Source organism: Cynocephalus volans, chromosome 7, assembly GCF_027409185.1.
Source record: "Cynocephalus volans isolate mCynVol1 chromosome 7, mCynVol1.pri, whole genome shotgun sequence".
NCBI classification, from domain to species: domain Eukaryota; kingdom Metazoa; phylum Chordata; class Mammalia; order Dermoptera; family Cynocephalidae; genus Cynocephalus; species Cynocephalus volans.
The window spans coordinates 79,036,839-79,063,549 of record NC_084466.1 but is presented as its reverse complement, the minus strand read 5'-3'; the positions used below and the strand labels follow the sequence as shown (position 1 = coordinate 79,063,549).

The 26,711-nt window shown below is 36.9% G+C and overlaps 1 protein-coding gene across 5 annotated transcripts; it reads right to left on the bottom strand.

Annotated features, from left to right (window-relative positions):
* Nucleotides 1-24,064, bottom strand: HSPH1 (heat shock protein family H (Hsp110) member 1). Of its 5 annotated transcripts, none has more exons than XM_063101759.1 (18): nt 23,628-24,063; nt 21,009-21,066; nt 19,114-19,254; nt 18,298-18,420; nt 16,319-16,418; nt 15,065-15,198; nt 14,381-14,625; nt 13,272-13,500; nt 11,776-11,882; nt 11,388-11,521; nt 9,416-9,624; nt 7,463-7,594; nt 4,817-4,954; nt 3,835-3,960; nt 2,548-2,655; nt 2,327-2,446; nt 1,804-1,989; nt 1-899 (listed from the first exon to the last, which is right to left on the bottom strand). In XM_063101759.1, exons 1-18 carry the CDS (start codon nt 23,732-23,734, stop codon nt 693-695), a joined length of 2,604 nt encoding a protein of 867 aa, XP_062957829.1. In that variant the 5' UTR covers nt 23,735-24,063; the 3' UTR covers nt 1-692. The 5 variants fall into 5 exon arrangements, with proteins under 5 accessions (XP_062957829.1, XP_062957830.1, XP_062957831.1 ...); XM_063101760.1 differs by having other exon boundaries at nt 1,804-1,965; nt 23,628-24,062; XM_063101761.1 differs by lacking the exon at nt 7,463-7,594 and having other exon boundaries at nt 23,628-24,064.
* Nucleotides 24,065-26,711: the final 2,647 nt, after the last annotated feature.

The following is a 26,711-nucleotide window of genomic DNA, read 5'->3' as shown; positions in this document are numbered from 1 at the left end:
TTTAGAAATGACACCATAAGATGAACTTTATTTTAAAGCTCATAAGAGTTTTCACCCTCAGTTACAACAGGACCGACACCACTTCCATTTCACACCTTCACATGACAATGTACTGTACAGTGAGACAACTTAAAGTTTTTGTTCTGCATGCTGCTAACACATTTCACTAGCTTTTGTTTTACTCATTGAATTCTTAATATGAAAGCAAGAAGTCATATTATATTGGACAGAATTGATTTTAGAAAGCCCTTATGAAATCAGACTTAGTCTTGTTTACAAACATCCACACCCACACACATGCTGAAGTAGAGAGCAAAATGCAAGAAAACTACCTTGGCGGGAACAAATGCTTAAAGATTTAATCACAGCCCTCTTGAACAAGCAGTACAGTTTGGTTTCTTCCTCCAAAAGACAAAATTCAGTTTCATCCTCAGTGATGCAAATGGTAATACTGCACAGAAGCTTAGTATGAATTCACAATTCCACAGGAATCTGAAAGTTACCAAGGCAATTTTCCCTTTTAGGATCATAAAGACTACAGACTTAAGCATTTTTCTTTTTCCATATAATACACAAATTTTCTAGACATCCTTAAAAAAGAAAATATAAATTAGTCTCAGTATGTTATATAGAGTCACATACTATGGCAAAAATATTTTATTAATTGAAGGAACAAGCCAATTTAATGTTATCTAATCCAAGTCCATATTAACAGAACTCTTCTCATTCGGGTAACATTCACCATTCTGATGTGGAAGTTCAGCACCAAAATTATTTTTGCCTTCTAAATCTTCTTCCTTTTTATCAACATTTGGCCCATTTGGAGTTCTTTCCAGTTTGGGTGATTCGATTTTTGGTTTGGGTTGTGTTACAACGGGTTCACAAGCATTGTACAATTCCTAAGGAAAAAACAAACTAGTCATCAGATTAATCCAGATCCATCTACTTCATTTTCAACTACTTCCCTAAATACCTGACCAAATATTTTTCCCACAACTCCAATTATACATCACAGAATTCATTTCTCCAAAACCATAGCTTGCAGCCTGATCAAAAGAGAAGGAAAGACTCTTCTATGCTGTGTCGGGGACTTGCTATGTACTTTTTATATTACCTCATTTAATCCTTATGACAATATTAAAAGGTAGGAATTATAATTTCTAGTTCATGGAAGAGGAAAATGGTCCAAAGAGGTTAAGTAACTTCAAGATCAGGAAAACTAGTGAGCAAAGAGCTGGAATTCAAGTCTACAGCTTTAAACCTGAAAGCAGCTTAAAAGGCCCACTTTTCCTTAACCTTCATTGTGTTTGAAAATCATTTCAGACAGAAAGCACTTCCTTGGTTTTCTTCTCAACTTCCTTCAAGCCTCACACACACTCCCTGCTAAAATTCCAACTTGGGTCTACTCCACAACCCAGAATTTCCTAACCCTTTTCTACCCAACTTTATTTTTCTCCACAGCACTTAACACCATCAGATATATGAACAGGGACTTATTTATCATTGGTCTCCCTCTCACCAAAATGTGAGTTCCACAGGGGCAGGGACTTTACACTGTACTCTGATCAACCCCGAGAACAACAGGGGCTCAATGAATGTTTTTGTCAAACCAAATGAATTAACGAAGAAATGGAAATTTAACAAACTTATGAGGCCTTTATTTTGTGATATCAAAAATGAACTAAGAGAACTAGTCTTAGGATGAGGTAAAAGGTTTATAGGAAAAATGGCTATGTTTAAGGTTCAAATGACTACAACTTGAATCCATAAGAGAACCCAGTAGTAAACATGAGAGAGTAATACCTTAATTTTTGCTTTAATTTCCTGAGCACGTACAACTGGATCCTGATCAAGACTCTTTTTAGCCTGAGCATTCATGACATTATTCATCCACTCCATCACTTCATTAACAGACTTTTCAACCTTTTTCATTTCAGACTCGTCAATATGGTTATACTTCTCATCCTGAACAGAGAAACCACGGCCATTCTATAGAATTGAATATTTAACAGTAACACCTAATTTGACCCAACTTTCTATGAAGTTCAAATCTACAAGTGGTCTCAAATACCAAAATTTGCAGAAGGGAGGTTTGGGGAGGGATAGGTTGGGTAAAGGGCATAAAGAAAAATCATGATTTGTAATAATATGCTTATACTAAACAATAATAAAAAAACAAACATTTATGCTCAACAATAACAAAAAACACCAAAATTTCCCACTTAACACTATTAACTTACAGAGAAGATTTCTCAGCTTAAATGTTAGCTTATTAAATTCTAGGCTAACTTTCTCACCACAAGTATGTACAAAAAGACTGATTTACCTTATTTCTGAAGTCGGCTGCTATCTTGGCATAGTGCTGCAGCCTCTGCCCTAGTTCTTCGAACATTTTTGGCCGCTCCTCAGCTTCTTGAAACCGAACCTTAACTGGAGTGCCGATTTTCTAAAACAAAATGCAGTAAATTAATAGCTGCTATGATTATATTTTAAATGTCTGTCGTTTAAAACATACGTACCACTTTTTAGAAGGAGAGAAGGGCTTACCATTAACTCTTCCAACTTGTCAACATATGCTTGTTTAGCTTGGTCCTCTCCTTCTTCATAGAGCCAGTCTTCAGTCTCTGTGAGGAGTCTCAAAAAATTTTCATGATCCTTTATATGAAACAAGATTAGTGGCAATTTTACTTCAGAAGTTTTCACAACAAAACAGGTGTTCTCAGAGGTGCTAAACACTAGGTTCCTAATCTTATCTAAGAAGTCATTCTGATTAGCTGGACTCTCTTCACTGAAAGATGTTAAGGAACAATAAACACTCTACTACTTATGAACTCCATACAATTCTTTATGAGGGACTGACAGGTATTCCTTGGCTTCTGTCACACAGTGACATTTAAGAATTTTTTGACAAACTGCCCTTATTGACTTATAATTCTACATACACTGAGATGTGTTTATGGAAGAGAAATTATCTTCCTGCTCTCCAAAACAGCTAGGTCTTGACTGGTAACTTTCTACCCCCTCCCACAAATATTGAAAGGGAAGCTATACAGGTTGGCAATGCAATCACTGAACAAATGAAAAAAATCATTCCTAAGCAATTTATGTAAGGTATGTACTTCTACTCCAGCCTGGCTGGGTCATCCCTACTTCAGAATCTCAAAAATAAGACACCAGGAAATGCCAGGGCAGAGCTAAGAAGTGAACTCTATTACAAGGGAGCCCAAGGACTTTAGGACTAAAACAGACTCCTAACTTAAGTTTAAATGACCTTTAACTTCAGAATTAATCCCTAAACCATACTAAATTTCCATCTCACCAATTTTTTTCCAAGTCCCATCTTGCACAGTTGTGCTTCTGGAATTTACTCAGAGCTATATTCACTGGGAGTCAAGAAAAGGATTAAGAGGAATAATGATAAATTCTGGAATGATTGGATGAACAAGTCTTATGGGATAAAACAATGATTAAAAGCCACCAAGGGAGCAACATCATTAAAAAAGTCTGACATCTTTGAAAGCAAGGATTTTCTCTTATCTTTCCAGCCCCCATAACTGTGATGCCATAGACTCTGAGTAAATGTTTGATAGGTCCTCTCTTCTGGATGGTAAAAACAAAGCTTTACTGGGGTAAACTACAATAAAATAAAACTGCTCATCATTTGCAAGCCTCTCTCTCCAAGACTTTGTTTATATAATTTCTATCTTCAAATTGTTTTCAAGAAGTTAAAGTTACATAATCTAGTAGAGGCTTAAATGTCAAATTTGGTACTAAACACTTCATATGAAAATGTCTATAAAGCAATAAAAACAAAGCTCTAAAACATAAACATACCTGCTCACACATAAATTTTTCATATGGTCCACACAGCTTGTCCCTAAACTCATACACATATTCCTCCACTGCATTTTTAGCATCATTTCTTTCTTTTTCCAATTTATCCTGCATTATCATCTTACCCTGTCAGGAAACAAAAAAGGTTATTCCAGTCTTCTAATAACTCAAAACTAAACTTTAACTATTTAGACTCTGGTGTAAAAAAAAAAGTAAAAATCAATGGTCATACAAAACAAATTAGTGTTGTCAGTTCCAATTCATACCTCATAAAACTCTTCCTACAAACCCTATAAAGTTTCATTTTCTAAATACACATGCTGATGTTGTTTATTTTTTAACATTATATAATAAATTACATAGCTTTCACATTTCAAATTTAATACTAAGTAAAAAACAAATCAACCCACTGATTAAATATAATTTTGTTTTCCTATACGTAGTTACAGGGTTGTCTGATACTGCAATTAATATTGTGCCCATGTATAATGATCACACTACTTCGCCACCATGTTTTTAAATCAAAGAAATAAACAGACTATAATTCATTGTTAAATAAATTCCTAAACACAATGTTCCCTCTCAGTAAAGCAAAGCTGAACCTTAATTATTTCCCATAACATTCTAGAATTTCAGACTACAAAAAGCACAATGTGTCTTCATAAGTATGTTTAGTGTAGCCTGAGATTCCAACTGTATTGTGCTCTATGCTAGGATATACTGGCATCCAATTTCTTCACAAAAACTTAGGAATCAATTTTATACCAAGCAGAACAATCTATGTATGGCATAGATCTCTCTAGTAAGGACACAAAAAGCAATTAAAAAATTAAAACCCATTAACTTTGGCTTCATCCTATCCCTAAAACTTACAAAACTTGGGATACGGGAAAGAGTTATAGTCATTTATCTATTACAAATGTGGGTAACATGGCCAAACAACTAAATATATTCCAAAATAAAAATATTTTATTTTACCTACCTCTGTCTCAATATACATGTTAAGAAGGTCTTTCCCTAACTGCCAGACCAAGTTGGCTTCAATAGGGAGCTCAACATTCACCACCTTTATTTTGGGTTTTTTAGCTTCTGGAGGCTGGTCAACTTTCTTTTCATTTGCCTTGGGGAAAGGGGGTTAAGAAAAAAAAAAAAAAAAAGAATATTCTTAAACAATCCTTAAAAAACAAAAAAATTTCCTTATCGTACTTGCTACTGACTCAGGCAAAAATAAAATCCCTAAAATCATAAAGTTGGAAGAGCTTAAAAGATCATCTAATTCCCAATGTCCATTTTAAATCGAGACTGTATGCCTTACCTTCCTTCAGGAATTCACCAGGTTATTTTTCTCTTCTCATATTAAACTAAACTTCTCCTGCTAAGCTTTTTTGCATAGGTCTTTACTCTCTAGTCCCTTTCAGCATGTTTATGAATCCCAGGAGTCACAAAGTCGTAATTATTATATTATCCACATCTTTAAATTGGAGTCTAGAATCTAACAGTCACCCAAGATACTCTAACCAATGTGAGACATGTTAAGATTGACTCCATTCCTGTAACATATACTACAGTCTCTATATCCCAGTATTACGCCTGCTTTAATAATAATTAGCACTACAGTGACTGCCTTTAAAATCTCCTACTGAACTTGGAGATTATACACACAAACGTGCGCGTGTATTCCTGCTATCTGCCTTTGACTAATAGTTCTCATAAGCAACTCTGTGAGGTAGAAAGAGAGAAACGAGTCGCAAAGTAGCAACGGAATAATGTGGCAAGTGCCAATAGTTTACTATTAGTTTTCAAAATATGTAAATACAGGGCTAAAAGAGTATATCCTGGCCTGTAATTTTCCAAGCCTTTTTTATGTATTTCCACTTCTGCAGGTTCCCACTAGCACAAATGGCAAAGAACACAATTGAGAAGACTCAGTTGTATGACAGATAAGATGATAACCAAAGTGGATAACATGCATCCTGACCGGCTAGGATGGTAAAACAGGAAGAGACAAGCCTGTGAAGCACACAATCACTGCCAAAGGACAACTCTAGGGAGTTATAAAGGACGTTAAAATTCTAGGCACTTTATCAAAGAAACTGGGACTAGAAAGAAGTTCAATGACTTTCCTAAAATTATAAAAGTGGACTAAAACGCATGTTTCCAAGACTTAAATTTCAGTGTTCCTTAGAAATCACGTATCTATCAAGTGCTCTATACTGTGTCACTATGGATGATCTAGGCAGTCAGCCTGCAGTCTGTGTCTTCTTCCTTCTAGCGTACGTGAGAAGCCTCCACTATATCATGCATGCTCTGACGGCATGATCCACAAGAGACAAAAATGCATTAAATGATACCTACAGCTAGCGAGACACAAAGTGCAACAGATACTGAGGAATGAATGCATTACGGTACATGCATGGCAGTTATGTCAAGATCAGGACTACCCGGGAATACAAAATTAAATCAACCACTGACAAAACCAATACCACAAAATGGCATTCGAACATGGAACAGATGAGAAACCCTCCAAAAAAGGGTGTATGGTAAGCTCCATATGGCTTGAGAATAGTCATCCCACCTACAACTAAGAACACGATATTCTACCCAATGTCATGTTCTAGACAGGTATGAGACTACCAGCACAAACGAGTCAATGCTCACTCTAAGTCAAGGGGAGTGGTGTTGAAATTAAGCACCTATTTCCCCAAATAACCACCATCATCATACAATTTCTAACAGGAGAAAAAAGAAGGCAGTTTTCAGAAAAATTTGAGCCAGGATCTATAGCTTACTTTAGGAACCCCACAGGATAAATCAGGGAATGGGGAAATTAAGAACTGGAAACTTTTACTCAGTATAAAATCTATTTTGACCCCAGTAAACAATTCTGTAATTTGCCTGGGGGTACAGAACTCTTCCCCTCAGGATGTGAGAGAAATATTAAACTACCAACAAGTTAATCATTTACATGCAACTTGCACAGAGACTGAAGTTCTGCAAAGCACAGGGTGATTCTGAACTAGCAATGGCAACTTTTCAATATCCATCTGACCACAAATTTTACAGGTTTGATTAGAAGCTGTCATTTTCCAAGGGACACAGAACCACTATTTAATTTAGCTTCCAATACCTACTGTGGAAGCAAGGCAAAAGAATAATTACTTTGAAATGCAATCTGATTATTACTAGACCATCATAATTTATTTACTTAAATTTGACAGATGAATTGAGAGGAGAAGAAAGTTTATTAGACTCCTATAGCCCATGTATTTATCATCCAATTAATTCAAGTGAAAACTAATCACACAGCACTGGGATGTATCTATTTCCGCCTCTGGCATTAGCAGATCCTCTGCCCTTTTAGAAGACAACAACTGCCATTATGCATCAGGCTCTTGTTACTTGCAGTGGCAGTTAATCAAAAGAGGCTTTCAGGTCTGAAGCAGGATTATTCAATCCCTTGGTTGAGGCTGAGTACCTCTAAATGGTTTTAGTTGAAAAACACATAGAAACTTAGAAAAAAAATCCTACAGAAAATGGTGCTTGTTCTTGAAACTGCAGATTTAATGACATCATTAATGATTACACGTTGCAACATTGTCTAATGGAATAAACTAGAAGAGTCACTCACTTTGTCAGCATCTGGGATTTTGTTTTCTTCTGAGGTAAGTTCAGATGAAGGGGGAGACTGTGAGGTTTGTTGACCATCAGTTTGTACCTGGGGCTGTGTTCCAGCTTCACTGTTGTCTTGCTGGATATTTTTCTGAAATGAAAGCCCAGGCACAAAGGATGTAGAGAGCAGGTGTACTTGTATAAATTTAAAAAGTTATAGGGCACCAAAGACAGTACACTCAACTTATGAAATCTCAATAGGTGGGGAGAAAAGGTACTGGATAAAAGCAAAATGACACAAAATACTTGAAAACTTCTTAGAAATTTTAAACCTGAAAGAAATTCTTTGAATGACAAGTTAATATAGTTAAATCACATAAGTAAGCATTTGATTGATGTGGCGACAATCAAGAACGATCCTTTAAGAAAATTTCACCTAACCTTGTACAGATAAAAATTCTCAAAAGCACAGGAAACAGGTTACTAATCAAGGTCTCTTTCCCAGAACAAGCTTCCTAAACCTAATTTCACCAGCAGCCATCATGCATCTCGACATTATCTCCATTTCAATCTACCACAGTTACATAAAATGGCCAACTACCATTCATTCAAGGGGTCATCATTTCAGCTTATAGATACTTACTACTCTGTTCCCACTTTCTTTGTATGATCCTGTTACTTATAACTTAAAAGACCTCAGGACACAGAATATATGCTATGATCCTGATTAAAAACGTGGTAAGGAAAAAGAAGGAAAATGAACCCTAAAAGTTCTTATTTTTTTTTCTTTTTTTAATCCTCCATCCTCGATAAATCAGTGCTTGCTATGATCTTTTCCCATCTTTGGGAGAAGCATGAAACATTCTAAATTAACTACTTTCTTCCCACCCTGAAGTCTCTCATTTTTTTCTTTCAAAGCTTCAAGATTCTATGGCAGACACCGCAGTATTTACAAGGCAGGCATTCCTGATATCCAAAAGGTACTAAGAGATTGAGAAAGTTTACATGGGACTGGTCACTTAACTCATTACATTTAAGAGTTTTTCTAGAGAGTAAAACTAAGGTTCAGAATGTTAATTTCCTTAACAGTTCTAGAAATGGTAACAGTGACCACTGGATACCACACTTTCTCACACCTTAACTAAAACACTACAATGCCTGCCTCTTCGTTTAAGCTATTTCTGATTATTCCCCAGAAATAAACTGTAGTGATTGTAATACTCTTAGCTTCCTAAAACCCTGTTGACCACATAGAATTAGCACACATGCTAACAGAAGTCTAAATTAAGATGATGAAAATAACAACTCTTACTAAACTCTATGCAGACACTTAGCTTCCTTCCTCCCACAACATAGAAAACCATATAAATAAAAACTGGTTCTGAAATACCAAAGCCAATTTTGCCATACAATTAAAAAAAAAAAAAAAAACTATCGTTAATTTGGTAGATATTTCACCCAACAGATTCTGTATAATCTTAAAATTTTTTTTCACCCCATCAGTCAACTCTTGACTTCTTAATATGTGGTCTATATATTTTTTTAAAAACAAAAACTTTTGGGCCGGCCCGTGGCTCACTCGGGAGAGTGTGGTGCTGATAAGACCAAGGCCCCGGGTTCGGATCCCATATAGGGATGGCCGGTCTGCTCACTGGCTGAGTGTGGTGCTGACAACACCAAGTCAAGGGTTAAGATCCCCTTACCGGTCATCTTTAAAAAAAAAACAAAAAAACTTTTACCTATTCTAATTAAATTGTCATACTCTAGTTCATATGGAATTTAGGCACGATTCAGTAAATTCCACGCTGTACATTACGATTAACTGGCAGATGCTATTACCATTACCCAAAATTTTGATCAAAATTATTTATGAAGAAAAATATTTATTTTAACCCTTCCCTACCCTTCTCTTGTAGCTCAGAATTAAGTCAACTTTATATATACAAACATAAAGGTTTATCCACAAACTCACATCAGTGTCTGGGTTTTCTGGTGGTTTCTGATTTGAACACTCCATGTCTGCTTCAACAGAAGACATGTCATTCTCCTCAGTTGGGACTTTCTCCACCATAGATGCTGTGGAGATGGTAAAAATGCCATGGGTGTTGACTCTTACTTTGACTTTTACTCTAGATTTTTCTCCATCTTTCTGTGCAGAAACATTCTGAACTATGAAGCGACCTAGAACAAAACATAAAAAGTTTAGAATTAAATCTAAATCTCTGTAAAAGAAAACATATATAACGCCCCAATATATACTTATAAGTATACTTGAAATATTTGGGATTAGTCTAGTATGCCATACAAACTTTCAAAGGCAAAGGCACTCTTGTAACTTTTATTTAACACTAGGCAGACACTGTGTGTAAGACACTGATGAAATGCAGTCCCTGCCTCCTCCTATCCTGTTTCTCCAGATAGGTAAGCACAAACTAGACATAAAAATCTAGTATAAGGCAGATGATAAAATTCTGAATTTTAATCCTACAGTCTTTTAGGGAATATTGTTTTTCTGAGATTGAATAATCAAAACAGTCTGCTGTTTTAAATAGGGGAGGTGAGCCAAACCTTTATGAAAGCCTGACATTATTATGTGTAATAGAGTGGTTCCAGAACATTACTGAGTAAAGGTTAAGAGTGCAAATTTTAACCCAGGCTATCTGGGCTTGAATCCTGCCTGTGCAACCTGCTATAAGTTACCTAATTTATCTTTACTTCTAAAGATTAAGTTAGTAAGCTTTACAGTGAGTGCTTACTTGCAAGTGCTAAGTATTGGTTATCTCCCCCCAACAATGTTGTTATTTCAGAGTCAACTAAACCAAAAGTATTTTGAACCTATTATGTGCAAAGCACTATATGGGGTTTAACAGCCTTGTGTATAAAGAGCTGTCTAAACAAACACACAGAAAATTACAGATTTTATTACCAGGTCCCTGAAAGATGATGAAATACACCTTGACTGTTAAATCATTAGCTCAGGAAATAAGTGACAAAAGATCCATTTAAAGAAACAGCATTTACTCTGGGTATCCAAGAAGACTCACAGGAGAGTGAGATGTAAGATGGCTCTTGAAGCATGTGCAAATTTTTCATGTTTTTTGACAAACATGAAAAATTAGGTGCTATGCTAGAGCTTGGGTTTTATTTTCTGCACAGTGGGGAATTAATGCACAAAATCCAACCTATCAAAACCTTACAGTTTATATGCAATGATTTCTCAACACTATTTTCCTAACAATAAGTTCATGAAAACTGTTTTCAAAACAAAACAAAAAAACTCTGGGTCAGGATATTTCAGTGTTACAGTAATAAGAAAGAAAACACAACTGGCTAGGACTGACTCCTTCCAGTGATTTCTGTATAGAAAGATGTGGGGCAAGGGTGAGTCCTGAAAAGACCTAACAATACTGGCAAATTTAACCTGCAGTCTAGGAAAGAGTTACTATGGGTAAAAAGTAGATGTAAACAGATAGTGTCAATTGTCCCAAAGAAAAATGCACCAAAAAGATGTACCTTTAGAAAAGATTATAAAACAAAGGTATATTTGAGAAGTAGTTTCACAATGGTCTCTAACACAGGTTTTAAATCAGAAGTAACACATCCTGCAAATAAATTTCACCTAGACGAAATGTTAATATAAAAAAGTAGGTGATAATCCTTTAAGTACAGACTACATCAGAATAGGATATTAATGTGTTCTTAAATAGATACAGTATACGTGGAAGTAAGAGCAGAACTAATAAGTCATTTCATCTCTATTGGCCAGTTTACTCATCAATAACATGAAGAGATTTTTCCACCACCATTATTTTAAATGAAAACTGTCACACGGAATTATGTTCCACTCAACACTGCTAAGGACAAGAAAAATTTAAGTTTATATACTGAATGATAAGCTAAGTCTTTTAACCAAAACAGCAAAATATACACAATTAATTGCTTACCTATTTTTGCTTCTGGATATGGAACTCCTTGAGGATCAGAATAGAAAGCTTCAAGCTCAAAAGGCCCACTTCTCAAGAAGGTGAGAACTTTAGAGAAAGGAGCAGCATGGTTTCGACTGAACACTTCATGAACACTAGAGACAATAAAGGAAAATGCGTTCAGCAGATTAAGTATTTAAGCTTACCGTGCTAGACAAACAGGAGAAAGACATTCTAAAATCTTTACCAATTCTATCTAACCATATAAAATACCAAAATGAGAGAAATATATTAGATTTGATCACTGAAAGATCCCAAGTAGGTTAATCTCTCCACCATAAAAGTCATTTATTAGTTTTTCTTCTTCATATTAAAATACAGTATCTGGAAGTTATTTTCTGCTACATACCCTTCAGTATCTTCTGAATCATGATTCCAGACCAGAGATATTGGAAAAGGAACTGCATCTGTGACAGAAAATTCTCTAACTTTGAATGCCGGGGAAAGGATTGCACACTTAAAAAAAAAAAAAAAAAAAATCATCATAAGCACATTAATAATTTCCACTCATCTTTTAATGTTAAACTCAATTCTAATGGGATGGGCAGGTTTAAACTCAATTTCAGAACTGCTTACACTACATGTCATCTTAAGCATAAAGAATTCATTTACCACCTAAATACTATGCCAATTGCTAGATATGAAGACAAATTATATAGTGTCTCTTCGATAGCAACTGTTAATCAACGGTAAATTTCACAGGGGCTTATGAAAAAAAGCACTAAGCTTTACAGAAATGCCCTACTGAGAGCAGATTCGATTACAAGTTATATCACCTTTAAATATATATATATATATACAGCCACAAACAGCTCTGGCCACACTGCTTTTCAAATGTCTAAGATACTGAAAAGGGTAAACTCAGAATGTACATATTTTCAAGTAATTTTGTGAACGAAGAAAGCAATGGTAAATTTAAATTTGGGAAGACAACACCCAGCAGACAGGTGGAAAGTTCATATTTAGACAGGGCACATAAAAATGACTAAATTCAACAGACCAAACTAATTAGTATAGGATAGAGGCCGAAATTAGCTCTACTTATGAAAAAGCTATAAACTTCCAACACTTTGGGGAATTAGAAAGACAGTTAAGTAGGAAAAACAAAAACAAAACCCCATAAAACATGATGAATTATAACGACACAATGGATTATCATTAATACAGTAACTGATATGTATATACTCTAACTCAACAGTCAGTCTAAATAACTGTCTACAAAATCTCATTTATATTAAATGAAGCGTTTAGATCAAAATTTAAACATGTTAACTTGAAACTTTAGTTAAAATGATTTAGACCTTATTTTACTATAATATCCTAAATATACACTAATATTTTATTTTTTACCAATAACTTCTAGATCTTCATACTTCTGGGCTGCCCTCTCATTTGATAAGCATTAAAATCAATTTGGGAATGAGGGAGGGTTATCTATTTTATAAAATCATTTTTTATCTAATACTCTTACCCCTGTAAACTTTCCCTTAAATCAGTTCCTTATGATACCAGATTACCAATCTAATTTCCTATGTGCTCTGTAACTGTCACCACCACACAGCTAATTAGTGCTTTGCAGCTGTGTTTTCTAAGATTCCCTTAGAATCATATCTGTTTCTAACTCCCAGTTTGAAAAACCAGCTCAGTAGTTCTTTTAATCTACTGGATCTCCCAGACCTGAACATCCTTGTCACCCCACAACCTTATGGTTTTATTTAAAAATAACTTCCTTTTGATATCTAATAAGGCACAGGGCTCTGTTTATTATATTAATCCACCAGGACGACATACAGTAAAAACCGTTTAAGGAATGCACACCAAGATAAAGCAGGGCTGAGAAAGTACCTGCAGGGCACATCCTCTGGTTACTGCTTCATCTGCATTGAGCGTTGTGCTAACATCTTTTCCAAAGAACTTGGCAATTTTTTCTTTCACAGCTGGAATTCGTGTAGTGCCTCCAACTATCTCAACAGCACTCACATCTTCTATTTTGAGCTGAGTTTGTTCCATCAATGAATAAAGGGGTACTTCTATCTTTTGCAGGAGTTCAGCACAGAGTTCCTCAAATTGTGACCTTGGCAAATAAAAGGAACACTTTATACATCATCAGAAAAGTTACCATACAACCAACATGTTGTCCTACTTTTTTTTAAAAAACAATGAGTCTTATCAACCAAATGAATTTCATTCCCCCCCCCCACCCCCGACACCCTGGATCCCACAAGGGCCAAGTTTAACTGTACTGGAGTTTGCAACTTTTGTATTTTGGTAAATACACAAAACAGGTGCAGAAAGGGGATGAGAGATAATAACTACAGGAGGTAATACACTCGTAAATTAGCTTGGTTTAGCCATTCCACATGTATATATACTTCAAAACACAATGAATGCATACAATTGAATCTGTCACTTTTTTAAAAAATTAGCAAACTAAAAAAATTACCAAGATTTGATCCCTGTACCAGCCAACTGCCAAATAAATAAATAAATGTTTTAAAAAGAGAAAGGGGATGGAGGAGAAAATCAGTTCTACTGGTATTATTGAAAGAAATCACTTATATATTCTTAAGATTGCCAGTTTAACTCCTAAATGTTTTATGTGACCCAATTCTCATTGCTTTCAATTGTTTATTTTATTTATTTATTTTTTGGCAGCTGCCTTCAGTTTTTATTTTCACTTATCTCTGTGAAATTATTATTCAATTACTGGCCCAGAAATACTAAAGACTGAAAGATACCACAAAGACTTCATCACGACGTCACTTAGTGAAGATATTTTTAAAAACCCTCTTTGCAGAAATGCCCCTAGTTGTAAGAGTACAATGTAGCCATATGCCATGCAGCATACAATCCTGAAGTCCATCAGGATTCACAATAGCCAGTTAGAACTGACACCTGGATTATAGTTTCAGCAAGAAGTTCCATCTATTTAATCTGCAGAATTCAAGACACACCTGTTCATCTTTCCCGAAACATCTTTGTCATTCATAAAGCATTCGATATTCAGTGGTAGGTCTGTGCTGTTAGAGCTCATTAGCTTTTTCAATTTTTCACACTCCTGATACAGACGAAGGAGTGCTCGAATTTTGGATTTTGCATCCAGCTTGTACTTAGTTTTAAATTCTGCACAAAAATGTTCCACTAATTTTTCATCAAAGTTTTTTCCTCCTAAGAATGGATCAAAAGCTGTTCCCAGTACCTAATTTAGTTAAAACAACAAATAATCTGGTTATTTTCAATCATATTTGTAACTAGAATCTTAAACACTGCTACTCAAACAACTTAATTAAGACGAACAGGCTCGAGATTTCTGTTTAAATTACAAAAACATGAAATCCAAGACAGTAAGGAGAAATGTAACTCCAAAACCCAAATGGAATGCTATTTTTGACTTTTAATGATTACATAGAAGATAATCTTAAAAAGCTATTTCTTCTAAGCAAGAAAACCTAAGTGTACGCTAAGACAATTACATCATCTTTATTGATATCAACCTTAGCAACAATTCCGCATTAACATCCTTACCTAAAATAAAACTCTTCATTACCAAGAAGAACAAGAACAGTAAAGAGGCTCAGTAGCTTCAAATCATAACTTTTAGTATGTGTTGGTCACTTAGTTTCAGTGTATGACCTTACCTTCAATTTCCCTTTGTTAAAAGCACAGGCAGAGACTTGAAAAGCTGAGTGTCCCATATCAACAAAAACTACTATCCTTGGTTTCTCGTCCAGACTTGGGAGATCCTGCTTATAAATTCCATAATTCAGAGCAACTACAAAAAATAAATGTTTCAATTCTTTGATTCACATTTTCTTAGAAATTCCATTATGTGTGTGTGTGTGTATATATATATATATATATATATATATAACAATACATGCAGGAAACTTGAGTACACTTGAAACAATTAAAGATGAACATTCCTTTTATTCTTGACTTCATATTGATTTTCCTGGAATCAATAACCATTCTCTTTCTGATTTTAGAACAAGGCTCTATCATTTTTCAATACATGAAGAGATGTGATGAATAAAACACACATCGTGAGAATACAATGAAATGTAACCACATGTCACAAACAATATCAGACTCATTACACAATACTTACATTTTAACCACAACCTGCTAGGAGACTGCTTATCCAAAAAAATTAAGAATTTAATATATAACTACAGCAACTACAGTTCCTACCATTTTTTTTTTTTTTTAAATCCAAGATAAATAACTGATGATTACCCTGAAGGGTAAATTTTTTCTGAACTTTGAAACCACTGTATATCTAAACACGTACACCTAAGAACATACCTTCATCAATATGCTGAAAAGGTTTTTTTCTCGGGTGAACTTTTTATTCACCTCTAACCATAATAAACTGATAAAAACTCTAGGAGGAGAGAACAGTGCTGCTTTGTTCACCACTACATCCACAGCACCTAGCACAATGTGTAGCAAGTACAAGCTTAAATCAATATTTGATGAATGATCAACTCCTAACTATACTTCAGAAAATAAGAAACAATTAAACTAAATCAATACTTGTAGCCAAGATAGTTGTGAAACCCAGAACTGTAAGAGATTTTGAGAAAACTTGTTTCTTAACTTTAAAAACAATATAAGGAAATAAAAAGTTAAATACAACCCACATAATTCAAAGGACTAAAAATCTATATGTAAAAGAATTTTCTAATGAAAATGATCCATAAATTTGACAAAATACCACCTTCTCATTAAACATAAACATCTGAAGAGGTAAAGTTTTTGCTTTCAAACCTACACATTTAATGGTCTGTTTTTCTACATCTACATGAAAAAGGGTTTAGTAATGGCACCCAGAATCTTAACTCTAGTTTTTATACTACATTAACTTCTACACAAATTTTTTTTTTTCTTACCAGCTGTCATGTCATTCATAAGTCTTAAACAGTTTAGGCCAACAATCTGTGCAGCATCTAATACAGATCGCCTCTCAGCATCTGTGAAGAATGAGGGGACCTACAAACAAGAAAGAGAAGAACTTTAATTTATCTAGAATACAAAAATAATTAAGAATTCCTCACAAACTATTTATAATAAATTCACAGCCGTACAGGTAAGTAGGCACCTAGCCAAGTCACAAAACAGAAATAAAACTTGACACTTTCTAGCAAGTTCCTTAACTTTCAGAAACAGTAACTACTTTTGAAAAGACTGCCCCAAATTTACATATTGAAGTAATTTTTATTATAATCAAACTTCAAACTGAAATAAAAATTAACCGGGAACATTCATGACATATTGAAAAAGTTACTTAAATCTACAGAAAATCTTTAAATTTAAATGGGTGAAATACTGCTTCCAAACTAGTCTTAAACTTCTATGGACATCTGAGAATTATAACGTTAAATCAGTATATAATATTAAATATAATTAAACTACAGGTGAAGACTGCCGGAACTTAAAGATAATACACAGCTAATTCTAGCACATGCCACTGCCCTTCAGTTTGGCTTTTCACAAAGTTCAAGCATGAACAGGTGATGTGGTACTTTGTATTCAGTGGACCCGTTAAGATTCCAGAAACACTTTCTGGCAAAACCTTTTGATTTTCCTAAGCGGTAAAAGAGCAAAACAACTCAAGGGCTGAAGTTTCTTATGCTGTTGACTTCTAGCTGTAATTCTTCTGATCGCCTTCTAATACAGCATTTTAACTAGGACACTCTTCCGGTAAAAGGTATCTAACACATTCATAAAATCACTTCCCTGGGAAATACCGAAGAGAAAACTTAGGAAATAAATTTGAAAGTCACTGTACTAAGTATTTGTAGGTGCTTCAGAAAGACACATGGGCAAGAATAAAGGTATGTCTCTGCTCACCTTTCAAATTGGAACACCTCTTTCATAACTTTTCCAAAATTAGGTTAAAGGAAAACAAACAAACTACCCCTGTAGCAAAAAAAACAAAAGGGGGGGAACGACTGACTTATGACTTAATTCTTTAATTTTAGCAGAGATTAATATTCTTTTAGCAACAGCCAGATATTCCTTTGATGGAACACCTTCTGTCTTACAAGGGCAACAGACAAAATTTTAGATCTTCTGCCTCTATTCTTTCATATACTAGAACTCTATGCCATAAAGACTTCTGACTGGTCTGGGCAGGCCACACTGCTCATACTGTAACTATATGTTAAGTCCATTATAGACAATCCTGGTGCAGAGCAGAACTCCAGCAAATCAAGAAGTGACCCTAGATATTTGGGAGAGCAGAATTTACAACTACCTTTTTGGCATCCAAATAAAAGATGACTTTTGTCCATTTCAAGTACTCCTTGATTATCTAACTAGCAATTATCCACTGAAGACAGAGGGCTTTGCTAGTACCAAAAATCTAGGTTTTTGTCACTACTGGTAGATTACATTTTAAAACTTCTAATGTGCTGGGGTTCTCAACTGAGGGTAGAATTCTTCCACATGTGAAAAGCTCCCACGTTAAGTATACGACTTCAAGCTATTAGAACACCCACAGATGTAACCAGTCTGTATTTTCAAAAAGCCCTCAGGAGATTTCAATTTACACCTCCAGTCAAGAACCTTAGCAGCTTCTAGCTAAAAATACTACTCAAACCCACTATGAAATCCTCCAGAACACTGCGTTAGAACAGTAAGAATTCTGAACTCTAGAAACAGAAAAGCTTTCACACATTTGATACTTAAGACTAACATAAAGAAGGCAAATTAGAAGGGCCCATTATAGCTCAGTTGGTTAGAGTGAGATGGTATAATGCCAAGGTCAAGGGTTTGAATCCCCATATAGGCCAGCTGTCCCGCCCCCCCGCCCCCCAAAAAAGGGCAACTTAAAATAAAACACACTGCCTTGCTGACTTCTACTTACTGATATAACACAATCTGTGACTGGTTTCTTAAGGTTGTTTTCAGCAGTTTCCTTTAGCTTAGTCAACAACATGGCTGTTATCTGCTCCACACTAAATAGATGTTCTTCATCCATGTACATTACCTATGTTGAGGGGAAAAAATCTTTTTAAACACTGTAGTACTTTAAGCTAGATGTTAACACTGACTTCCAAATATCAGCACATATTCTCTTCTATTGTTATAGTTTCAGAAAGAAGAGAGAGGAAGGGGAAAGGGAAAAAAGAAAGAACTTATTCCCTAGAGATGAGAAGGAAAAATAAAAGCTAAGGCAATTCCCCCCATCCAAAGTCCTAGTCAAAACATTATAGAATGTAGTAAATTTCCACTCTCACTGAAGAGATGAATCACTGGGATAAATATTATTATGTGTTGATCACAAGACAGGAATGCCTCTGCTAGTTTAAAAAAAGACTTCTGGTTGTATTACACTATTGCTCTCCAACTGCAACTTGGGCTGTCTTGGAACAGATTTTGTTTGATACGTGAACACAATTAAGATTTTCTTTAAATACCATCAAATAAGCCTAAGTTTTACAACTGCCAAGAAGTCAGAAGAAACACAAATAAAGTCATAGCAGTATATATTACCATTTGAATAATCTTCAAAGACAATTTAGCACATATCTACACTTTAAAAAGAGTTGGATGAAAAAAAGAACAAAAAACCTACCTTGTCCAACTAAGAAATTTGAGTCAAATATTTGTTAGTATTTTTCTCTATAAATGAATTAAACAGTCTCCTATTAAGGAATCTAATGTTCCTCAATTATATTACCTTTATTCCAACTCCACCGTTTTTCATTGGAACCAAATCATAACTTAAGTTTTCCTTCTCCTTTTGAATGAAGGGGTCATTGAATGCTCGGCCATGAAATCTCTTGAAGTTAGACACTGTGTTGTTTGCATGAGTGATTTGCTGCAAATAAGTTTGAGAAATTAAATTTTTCTCTAAATTCACCACCTACCAGTACTTAGCAATTTTCTGGTCACTGGTACAACTCAAGGCAACCCTACACATGCACATAACTTTCCACGGGGCCAGGAATTTCCCATCAATTAACAGATTTTATTCATACTTTCTTCTTCTCCTATAGAAAATGCCCGAATGTAAGCAGTGAGAGGGAATAAGAGGCAATAGTATCACCAGACTTTCAAGCAGATTAAGATAGTGAAGCTATCCCTAAAGCTCTGAATAAACACCCAAGAACTGTATCCCTTTATTTCATTCCTTTCCCCCCCACTAATATTAAAAAGTTTAATATACACCCAATGAATGAATGAATAGGAAACTTAGAAGCACTACCATCAAATTACATTTTTTGAAAAAAAGAGACAATTTTTATAGTCTAACAGATTGCTAAGTGGCCAGGATAAATATTTTATGCCAGAAAATACATGGATTGCTACTTTTCCTAGCAACAGCATGGAATGCTAATTATCTATTTAATGCTTAAAGGTTGAAGATGCAAGCATAATTCAAAGTCTCTAAATAATGTTTTCAACTGCACGTGCATATTTTTGATGATCTGGGAGTATAATTTTTAAAAACAAAATAGTGAACTCATTCTATCTTACACAATCAGGACACGTCTGCACATACTTAAAACTCTTGCTCAGCTACTTTTAGCAACCTATTTATTGAAAGTGGACAGTCTCATCTCTCAGATAAACACATTATGTTAAGCAAAAATGCTTGGTTTGAAATTTAAAACTGGAAAGAAATATGCCAAATTGTTTTAAAAGATGGTATTTTTTAATCCACTGTTTTGCTCAAGTATCTTAGGTAAATTCTGGATTAAAAGGCCCACTTTGGAGCATATTTCACTAAAAGTTGTCAGTTGGAACCCTGTATAAAACAAGAAATAATTAACTGAAAACTAAGACTTGTGAAGTTATTAGCTTGAAAACACCAGAACAGTTTACTATTTACTTTTTTCTCCGATCTAGTTCTTTTAAAGGGAAGACTACAGCTTGGCAGCACTACTCTTCAAACAGTATGGAACTTAAGCAAATTTATATCCTAAAATTCTTTATGATTCTAAAACTGAGAGAAGCATGTCTAGTAGTCTACAGGCCAGATCTGGGCCTCAACTGATTTTCCTCACATAACCACAAAGATACAAGAGAACTGTAGGTGTGGGCTATCAATATCCTAAAATGGCACATTCAGACCAGCCACATTTCAAGTGCTCAACAGCCACATGTAGCAAATGGCACCCATATTAGCCAGCACAGGTCTGGGAAAAAAGTTCTCGTCCTACCTTAATTACTAAGTAACCTGGAAACACTTTTATACACGAACTTCTTAGAAGTTCCTTTTATAAAAGAAATCTTTAACACTTAAATGAGTATCAAGAGAAATGTCACACGAAAATTCTTTAAGTGGCGCATTTATAATTTTTAAAAATTAGATAAATTAAAATATAGCAATGTTACTAAAAATCAAGTTTGGCAGATCAGAAAGTTAGAGTGGATCTTATTCAATAAAAAAAGAAAGAAGGAACAGAAGGGGAAAAAACAATCTAAGGGTTCACAAAGAATATCTGAATTACATTTTTAAAACTCATAAATAGAAAAGCTTAGACACTTCACACTCTTGTTTCTCTTGAAATTTTCCTTTTAAAACTGCTCTCACTTAAAAAGTGATCAGAATTCTCTCAAAGAACGTACCTGATTTTTGGCTGCAACTCCAATTGTTCTGTTTTTTGATCCAAACGATATGACTGATCTAGAAGAAGTACACACCGAATGTTTTAAAAATGTTAAAAAGTGTAAATGTGGATATTTTAAACGGACAAGAGGAAAATTCTAATATAAATTTCCTACCCATGGTGTTGGGGGACACACAAGTACAGCACAGACTTGGAGTCTACGGCTTTTACAAGATACCCAAAGGGGGTTCCACTTAATGCTGTTCTGAGAATCCAATCCAGGTGGCAGTCCTACTGTCCCAAAAAAGTCGATTCATGGCTCAGGGGACATTTCCCAATACCTCAAGTACGACTGTTCAGGTCCCCAATTTTTAGGAAGTGAACATTAATCTAACGCCTTGAATAGTTAAAAGGTATTATTAACGTGACCCTGTACACAACTAACAAAAAATATGGTGTAACTCTCTCCATCATAAACTCTGTACAAATCTAAATATCATTGTCCTACCTATTTTGGTCCTGATATATCATCTGCCTCTTTAGGAATCAAAAGTTCTTATGTAAACCCAAGCCAAGTGAACCTGAGTTATGCCTCTGGAGTTTGAAGAGCACAAAAAAGGTTCTTATCTGGAAGATTCTACTTGAAAAGGCCAAGAAAAATGATGCAGAACAAGTAACAGAGCAGAAGGGAATATAATGTTGAGGGATTTTAAATCATCTTCGAAGAGATGAAAAGTGATTTATAACTGTGAGACAGCCTTCTCAGCAATGGAAATGGAATGCACAGTATCACAGAGAAACCAAAAAAATAAATAAATAAAGTCTTTTGAGGAGTACGTAAGTGGATTAGGTTTTGAATTAGAGTAGTGATCTTATTTCGGACTAGTTACTCCCATCTGGGCAGGTAGGAGTAACGGTAAATGAGATAAGGAAAATGGGAATATACAGAGAGCATTAAATACTAGGCTAAATAGAGTTTAGATTTGCTATAACACAAATATCCTGGACCTACATTATCTGTGCAGGTGCTAATTAGATAGCACCCCAAAAGCCAAGGAAATGTCTGAGCACAGGCTAGGCCTTTACCATACGGTCCAAAACAGTATCATTCTGAGCTCAGAGTTAACTGTATATTACCAGAATGGATCTACTCATTTTCCAAGGGCAGAGTCAAATTAACTGTACTAAACAGGAATTAGTAGCCAACGCAATTGAATCAACCATCTAGTGTAACAAACACAATAAGGGGCACTCCAATATTGCCCTCAGTTTATGTTTTTCTGAGCCATACCTGTTGTGTTTAGTTTCATACAGTGGTTACTACGTCCACATAACACTATTTTTTTCCTCCTCTCCTTTGAATAGCTTTTATTGGATGAAAGAGAACAAAGATGCAAACTGCATGTAGGCACTAAAGCCTGAAATACTGTCTTCTTTCCTACCAAACAACAATTACAGAGCCCTTAGAACAGACTACAGATTTGCAAAGAGGTACATGCATGGGTTACTCAGTGAATAACAGTTTTCCCAACGTTACTAGCATCGTCAAATTTCTGCTTATTTTCGGATTTGCCACCCACTTTTATCAATGTTCGTCTGCACGCAAATAATTGTATAAGCCCAGTCATTTTACCCTCCGGTTCGATGTTTTCATTCTACACTTTTCATTTCAGTGCATTTGAAACAAAAAGTAATGCCTACAGTAATTTCCTTTAGAAGCAAGCAGTTGTTTTCATCAATACACATACACGTGTTTGTATAGTCTTTTCAGAAAATAACCCCCCTCAAAAGTTGCTTTCTAAATGTTGGCTTTGCCCACCCCATGCTTCTGTAGAATATAACATTTAATTCAGTGACAAGAGCCATCCTCTTGTAGAGTTCTAACACAAAAGTATGCAATTTGTATTGTCTCCTTTATTTACACTATGCGAAATAGAAAAATAAAAACGTCTAGGATTCCTCATACAATGACCAAAAAAGGACGTTTACATCTTTCGAAAATGACCCCGGGCACTAGGAATACATTAGCAACCAAGAGTGGGAAAGAAGAGGTGGAGTGATTCTGTGGTCGCTAACAACAGTTCGCTTGCTTACTGGACAAGCAACCACATAAAGGCTCTGGAAGCTTCTAGTTCATTTCGAAGATGTGCAATGCGGAAGGAAAAGCTCGGCAGCCCCGGCTCTGCGGTGCGCAAAGATGTGCGCGGAGAGAGGCGAACAAGCTGGGGGCGGCTCAGCCAGCTCAGAGAAGCCGGCTGGGGAAACGGGGGCGGCCGCGGAAGGCGCAGGCTGCCGCCCGCCAAGGAAAGGAAGCGAAGTCGCGGGCTCTGCCGCAGCCCGGCCCCCGGTAGGAAGCCCGCCCTAAGTGACGACCCGGGAAGACTCGACCCCCCGACTCCTCCTGTCCCCGCGAATCCTCGAGCCACCCCTCCCCCATTCGTGGCAGCAAGCCCCCACCCCTCGTCTTGGGCAAGGTCCTGCCCAGCCGGGCCGGGGGTCCCCAGCCCCCACGGAGGGGCGCGCCGCTCCCCACACCGCCTCCACTAGTCGCGGTGGCCGGTAGCCAGCCCGCGAGCCTAAGGTCCCCACGCTCTCCAGGACCCAGAGCCTCCCCGGCCCCCGGCAAGCTCCTACTTACGGGGTGCACCGGTCGCTGAACTCGTTGGCGATGGTCTCGATGCCCCCGGCCCGGGCCACCGCTATGTAGCAGCTCTGCGAGCCCACGTCCAGCCCCACCACCGACATGGCCGGCTCGCGGTCTCCTCGGTTCTGCGTCTGGGTCCTCCGACCAACGCTTCTTGCCCCGGCCGCGCACGGCTCCGGCCAGCGGAGTCCGACCGCCCCTCTGTCACTCGGACGTGCACACGGACAGTCGGCCTGTCAGCAGCCTCCGGCTTCCCGGAGACAGCGGCGACTAGCGGGAGGAACCCCGGGAGAAAGCGGCGCTCAGCCTCCGCAGGTCGCTCCGCAGCTCGGGCTGACTACCTCGCTCGCCAACGCTCGCGCACCGGCGCCGCGCCGAACTACCGACCCAAAAGGGGAGGGCCCGCTTTCTCCGCCTTATGTATCGCACTGATCAGAACTTTCCAGAATCTGCGGCATTTACTCACCGGCGCCTCCACCGGCCCCTCCACGTGCCACTTCCGCTTCCTTCTCGAGCTTTCTCGAAAGATTCTGCCCAATGGGTGGCTGGTCCCCCTGAGGACGACCGCCGTTGCCATGGTGACAGGAAGGCCGCTCTGGCGCCATTGGCCGAAGCCGGCCAAGCAGATCTGCCTCCGCCCCCGCCCGCCGTAGCCAGAGGCTCTTTGCTGTCCTAATAAAACAGGCAATGAGGAATGGCTCAAAAACCCGTAATATTAATAATTTGCTAGTGGGCTGTGGTGTCAGACCCTTAGACTCTAAAGGGAGGCGGAGCAGGCGGAGATAGACCCCACTTTTGTAGACACCTGGTCCCCGGAAAGCTGGAGAGGCAGGACCAGCTGTCAGGAGAGCATGCCGGGAGTTGTAGTCCGCCGAGAGACGTGCGCGCCGTGCATGCTGGGACGTGTAGTCCAGGCCGCAGTGCATGCCGGCGCTCGCCTTTGTCTTGGGGGACTCGCGGGAGAGGCTGTGTTTTTTCTGTCCCCTTTGCGCGTGTTCTTTGGCAATGAGCGTTATTTGATTTGATTGTTTTGCATTTGCCTCTGTTATTGTCTAGATTACTCCTACCACCGGTGCGTTGAGGGAATGTCAGTTTAAGCCATTTACGATCACAGGGTTTGTGTTGGGTGTTCTGGTATTCGTCAGCCAGCGGGATGTTCTTTTGTGGAATAATATGTCGGGAGTACTTATTTTGAAGACAGCGTTTTTTAGTTGTGACGTAATTTCGAAAGCTGTCTGTGATATCACTTTCTGCTTATTTTCGATACGTCTGATTGAAGCGGACCCTGTCGGACCTTGCCTCTCCTAGCCATGAATTAGTATCTAAGTGTTGCTTCTTGTTAGATCTGAAACAGCTTTCGTTTCCCTGAAAAGCGATTTCCCCATTAACTTAGGTTCAGTAAAGACACGGTCAGAAAAAGAAAAGGTGGAACTGTGCTGCTGATATTATCGGTTCTTCTATGCCCTTTTTGGGTCCTTTTAAAGTTTGCTTGAGCTCTCCGTGTTTACCTTATCTCGGGCATATAGAAATAAGGACAGTTCAAACGTGCGTTATTGGATAAGTGTGAAATTGGATAGGAGTTTTGACCAAGTTAGGAAAATCTAACTCATGATGGAGTGTGGCAATTCCTCGTCGTCCAGCAACACCAGTAGGTTCAATGAGAGGCGAGGCCGGACGCCCAGGTTTACATTTATATGTAAATTATATGTGCTTTTTGACGGTTAGCTGCCACTAAGTTACTTAACCTTAACATGCTTCAATCAACTCATCTTTAGAAGGGGACGATAATAGTAGCTATCTCAGGGTTGTGGTATTCTTAAATAATTATAGCTAACTGTATTTTAAAATTTTTGTTATGCACCCCAAAAACTTTGTGCCCCCCCAACTTTTTTCAAAACCTTATATTAAAATCCATGGAATCATAACAGTTTTGAACAAAAAGGAACTTTGAAATTATTTGTTCTACTTCCCACATTTCATGTGAGGAAACTGCTGTGCGGAGAGGAGAAATGAACAGTTCTTGGTCTTTGGAGCCAGACAGATTGGGTCAGGTTCAGATCCTGGCACTCACTGCTGAGATGCTTTATATAAAGTACAGCTTGTGAGAGCTCCATCCCTCCTGGAGTCAGACTTCATGGACTCGAATTTTGGCTATTCTTATTGAATTATGAGCTGTGTGACCTTAAAATAGCTACTAAACCTTCCTGTGTTCCACCATAGGGTTTATGTAATGATTGAAAATGCATGTAAAGCACTAAACATATATCATTATTATGTAATGTTATCTAATTACTGTCTGTGTAACATTTTGCAAATTCTTACTTTCCCTCGGTTTTCTCAACTGTATAATGGAAATAATACCTATTTTTGCTGGGATTTTGGAAGGATTAGACATAAATAAAATATTTAGTATGGTAGTAAGCATTCAATAAATTGTAGTAATAGAAGTAATACTATTCAAGAAAACTAAGTGCCACAACCTCTATGTCAACCCATACTGTCGTGGATACTGAGTAGCCCCATTTACTTAAATGGTTTACCTTAACTATTTAGCAGAACATCTGAGTGATGATAGGCCTTAAAAACTACCATACTTATTATCTAATTAAAATTCTTGTCATTTTTTATTACTTTATTACATTTTATTACTGTATGAGGGTACTTTAAATAGTTCATTCTATTTTCCCACAAACTTTTTGAGATACCCTCGTCTATATTTTATTTATTTTTATTACACACACAATTTCTCACACTATTTCTGTCATAGTGTCAGAAATTTTAGAATAAAACTTGGACAAGATAAAACAATCCCTACAAATCCTTGTTATGTAATTATGGATCCAAAAGTAAACATAGAATTAAATTGAGTTTATTTTGTCTGCCAGCAGCCACCATTGCAATTATTAGGTTTTATTCCAGATTTGTGTTAGAGAACAAGAAGATCCTCAAAATTGGAAGCAGAGACAGACAGCTCCCAAAGAACAATAGAACAAAAATGCAAAATTAAAAGAAGAAAAGCCTAACAGAAATGCCATTCAAAGAGATAATATGCAGAAGATATAAAAAGCTGTGACAGGC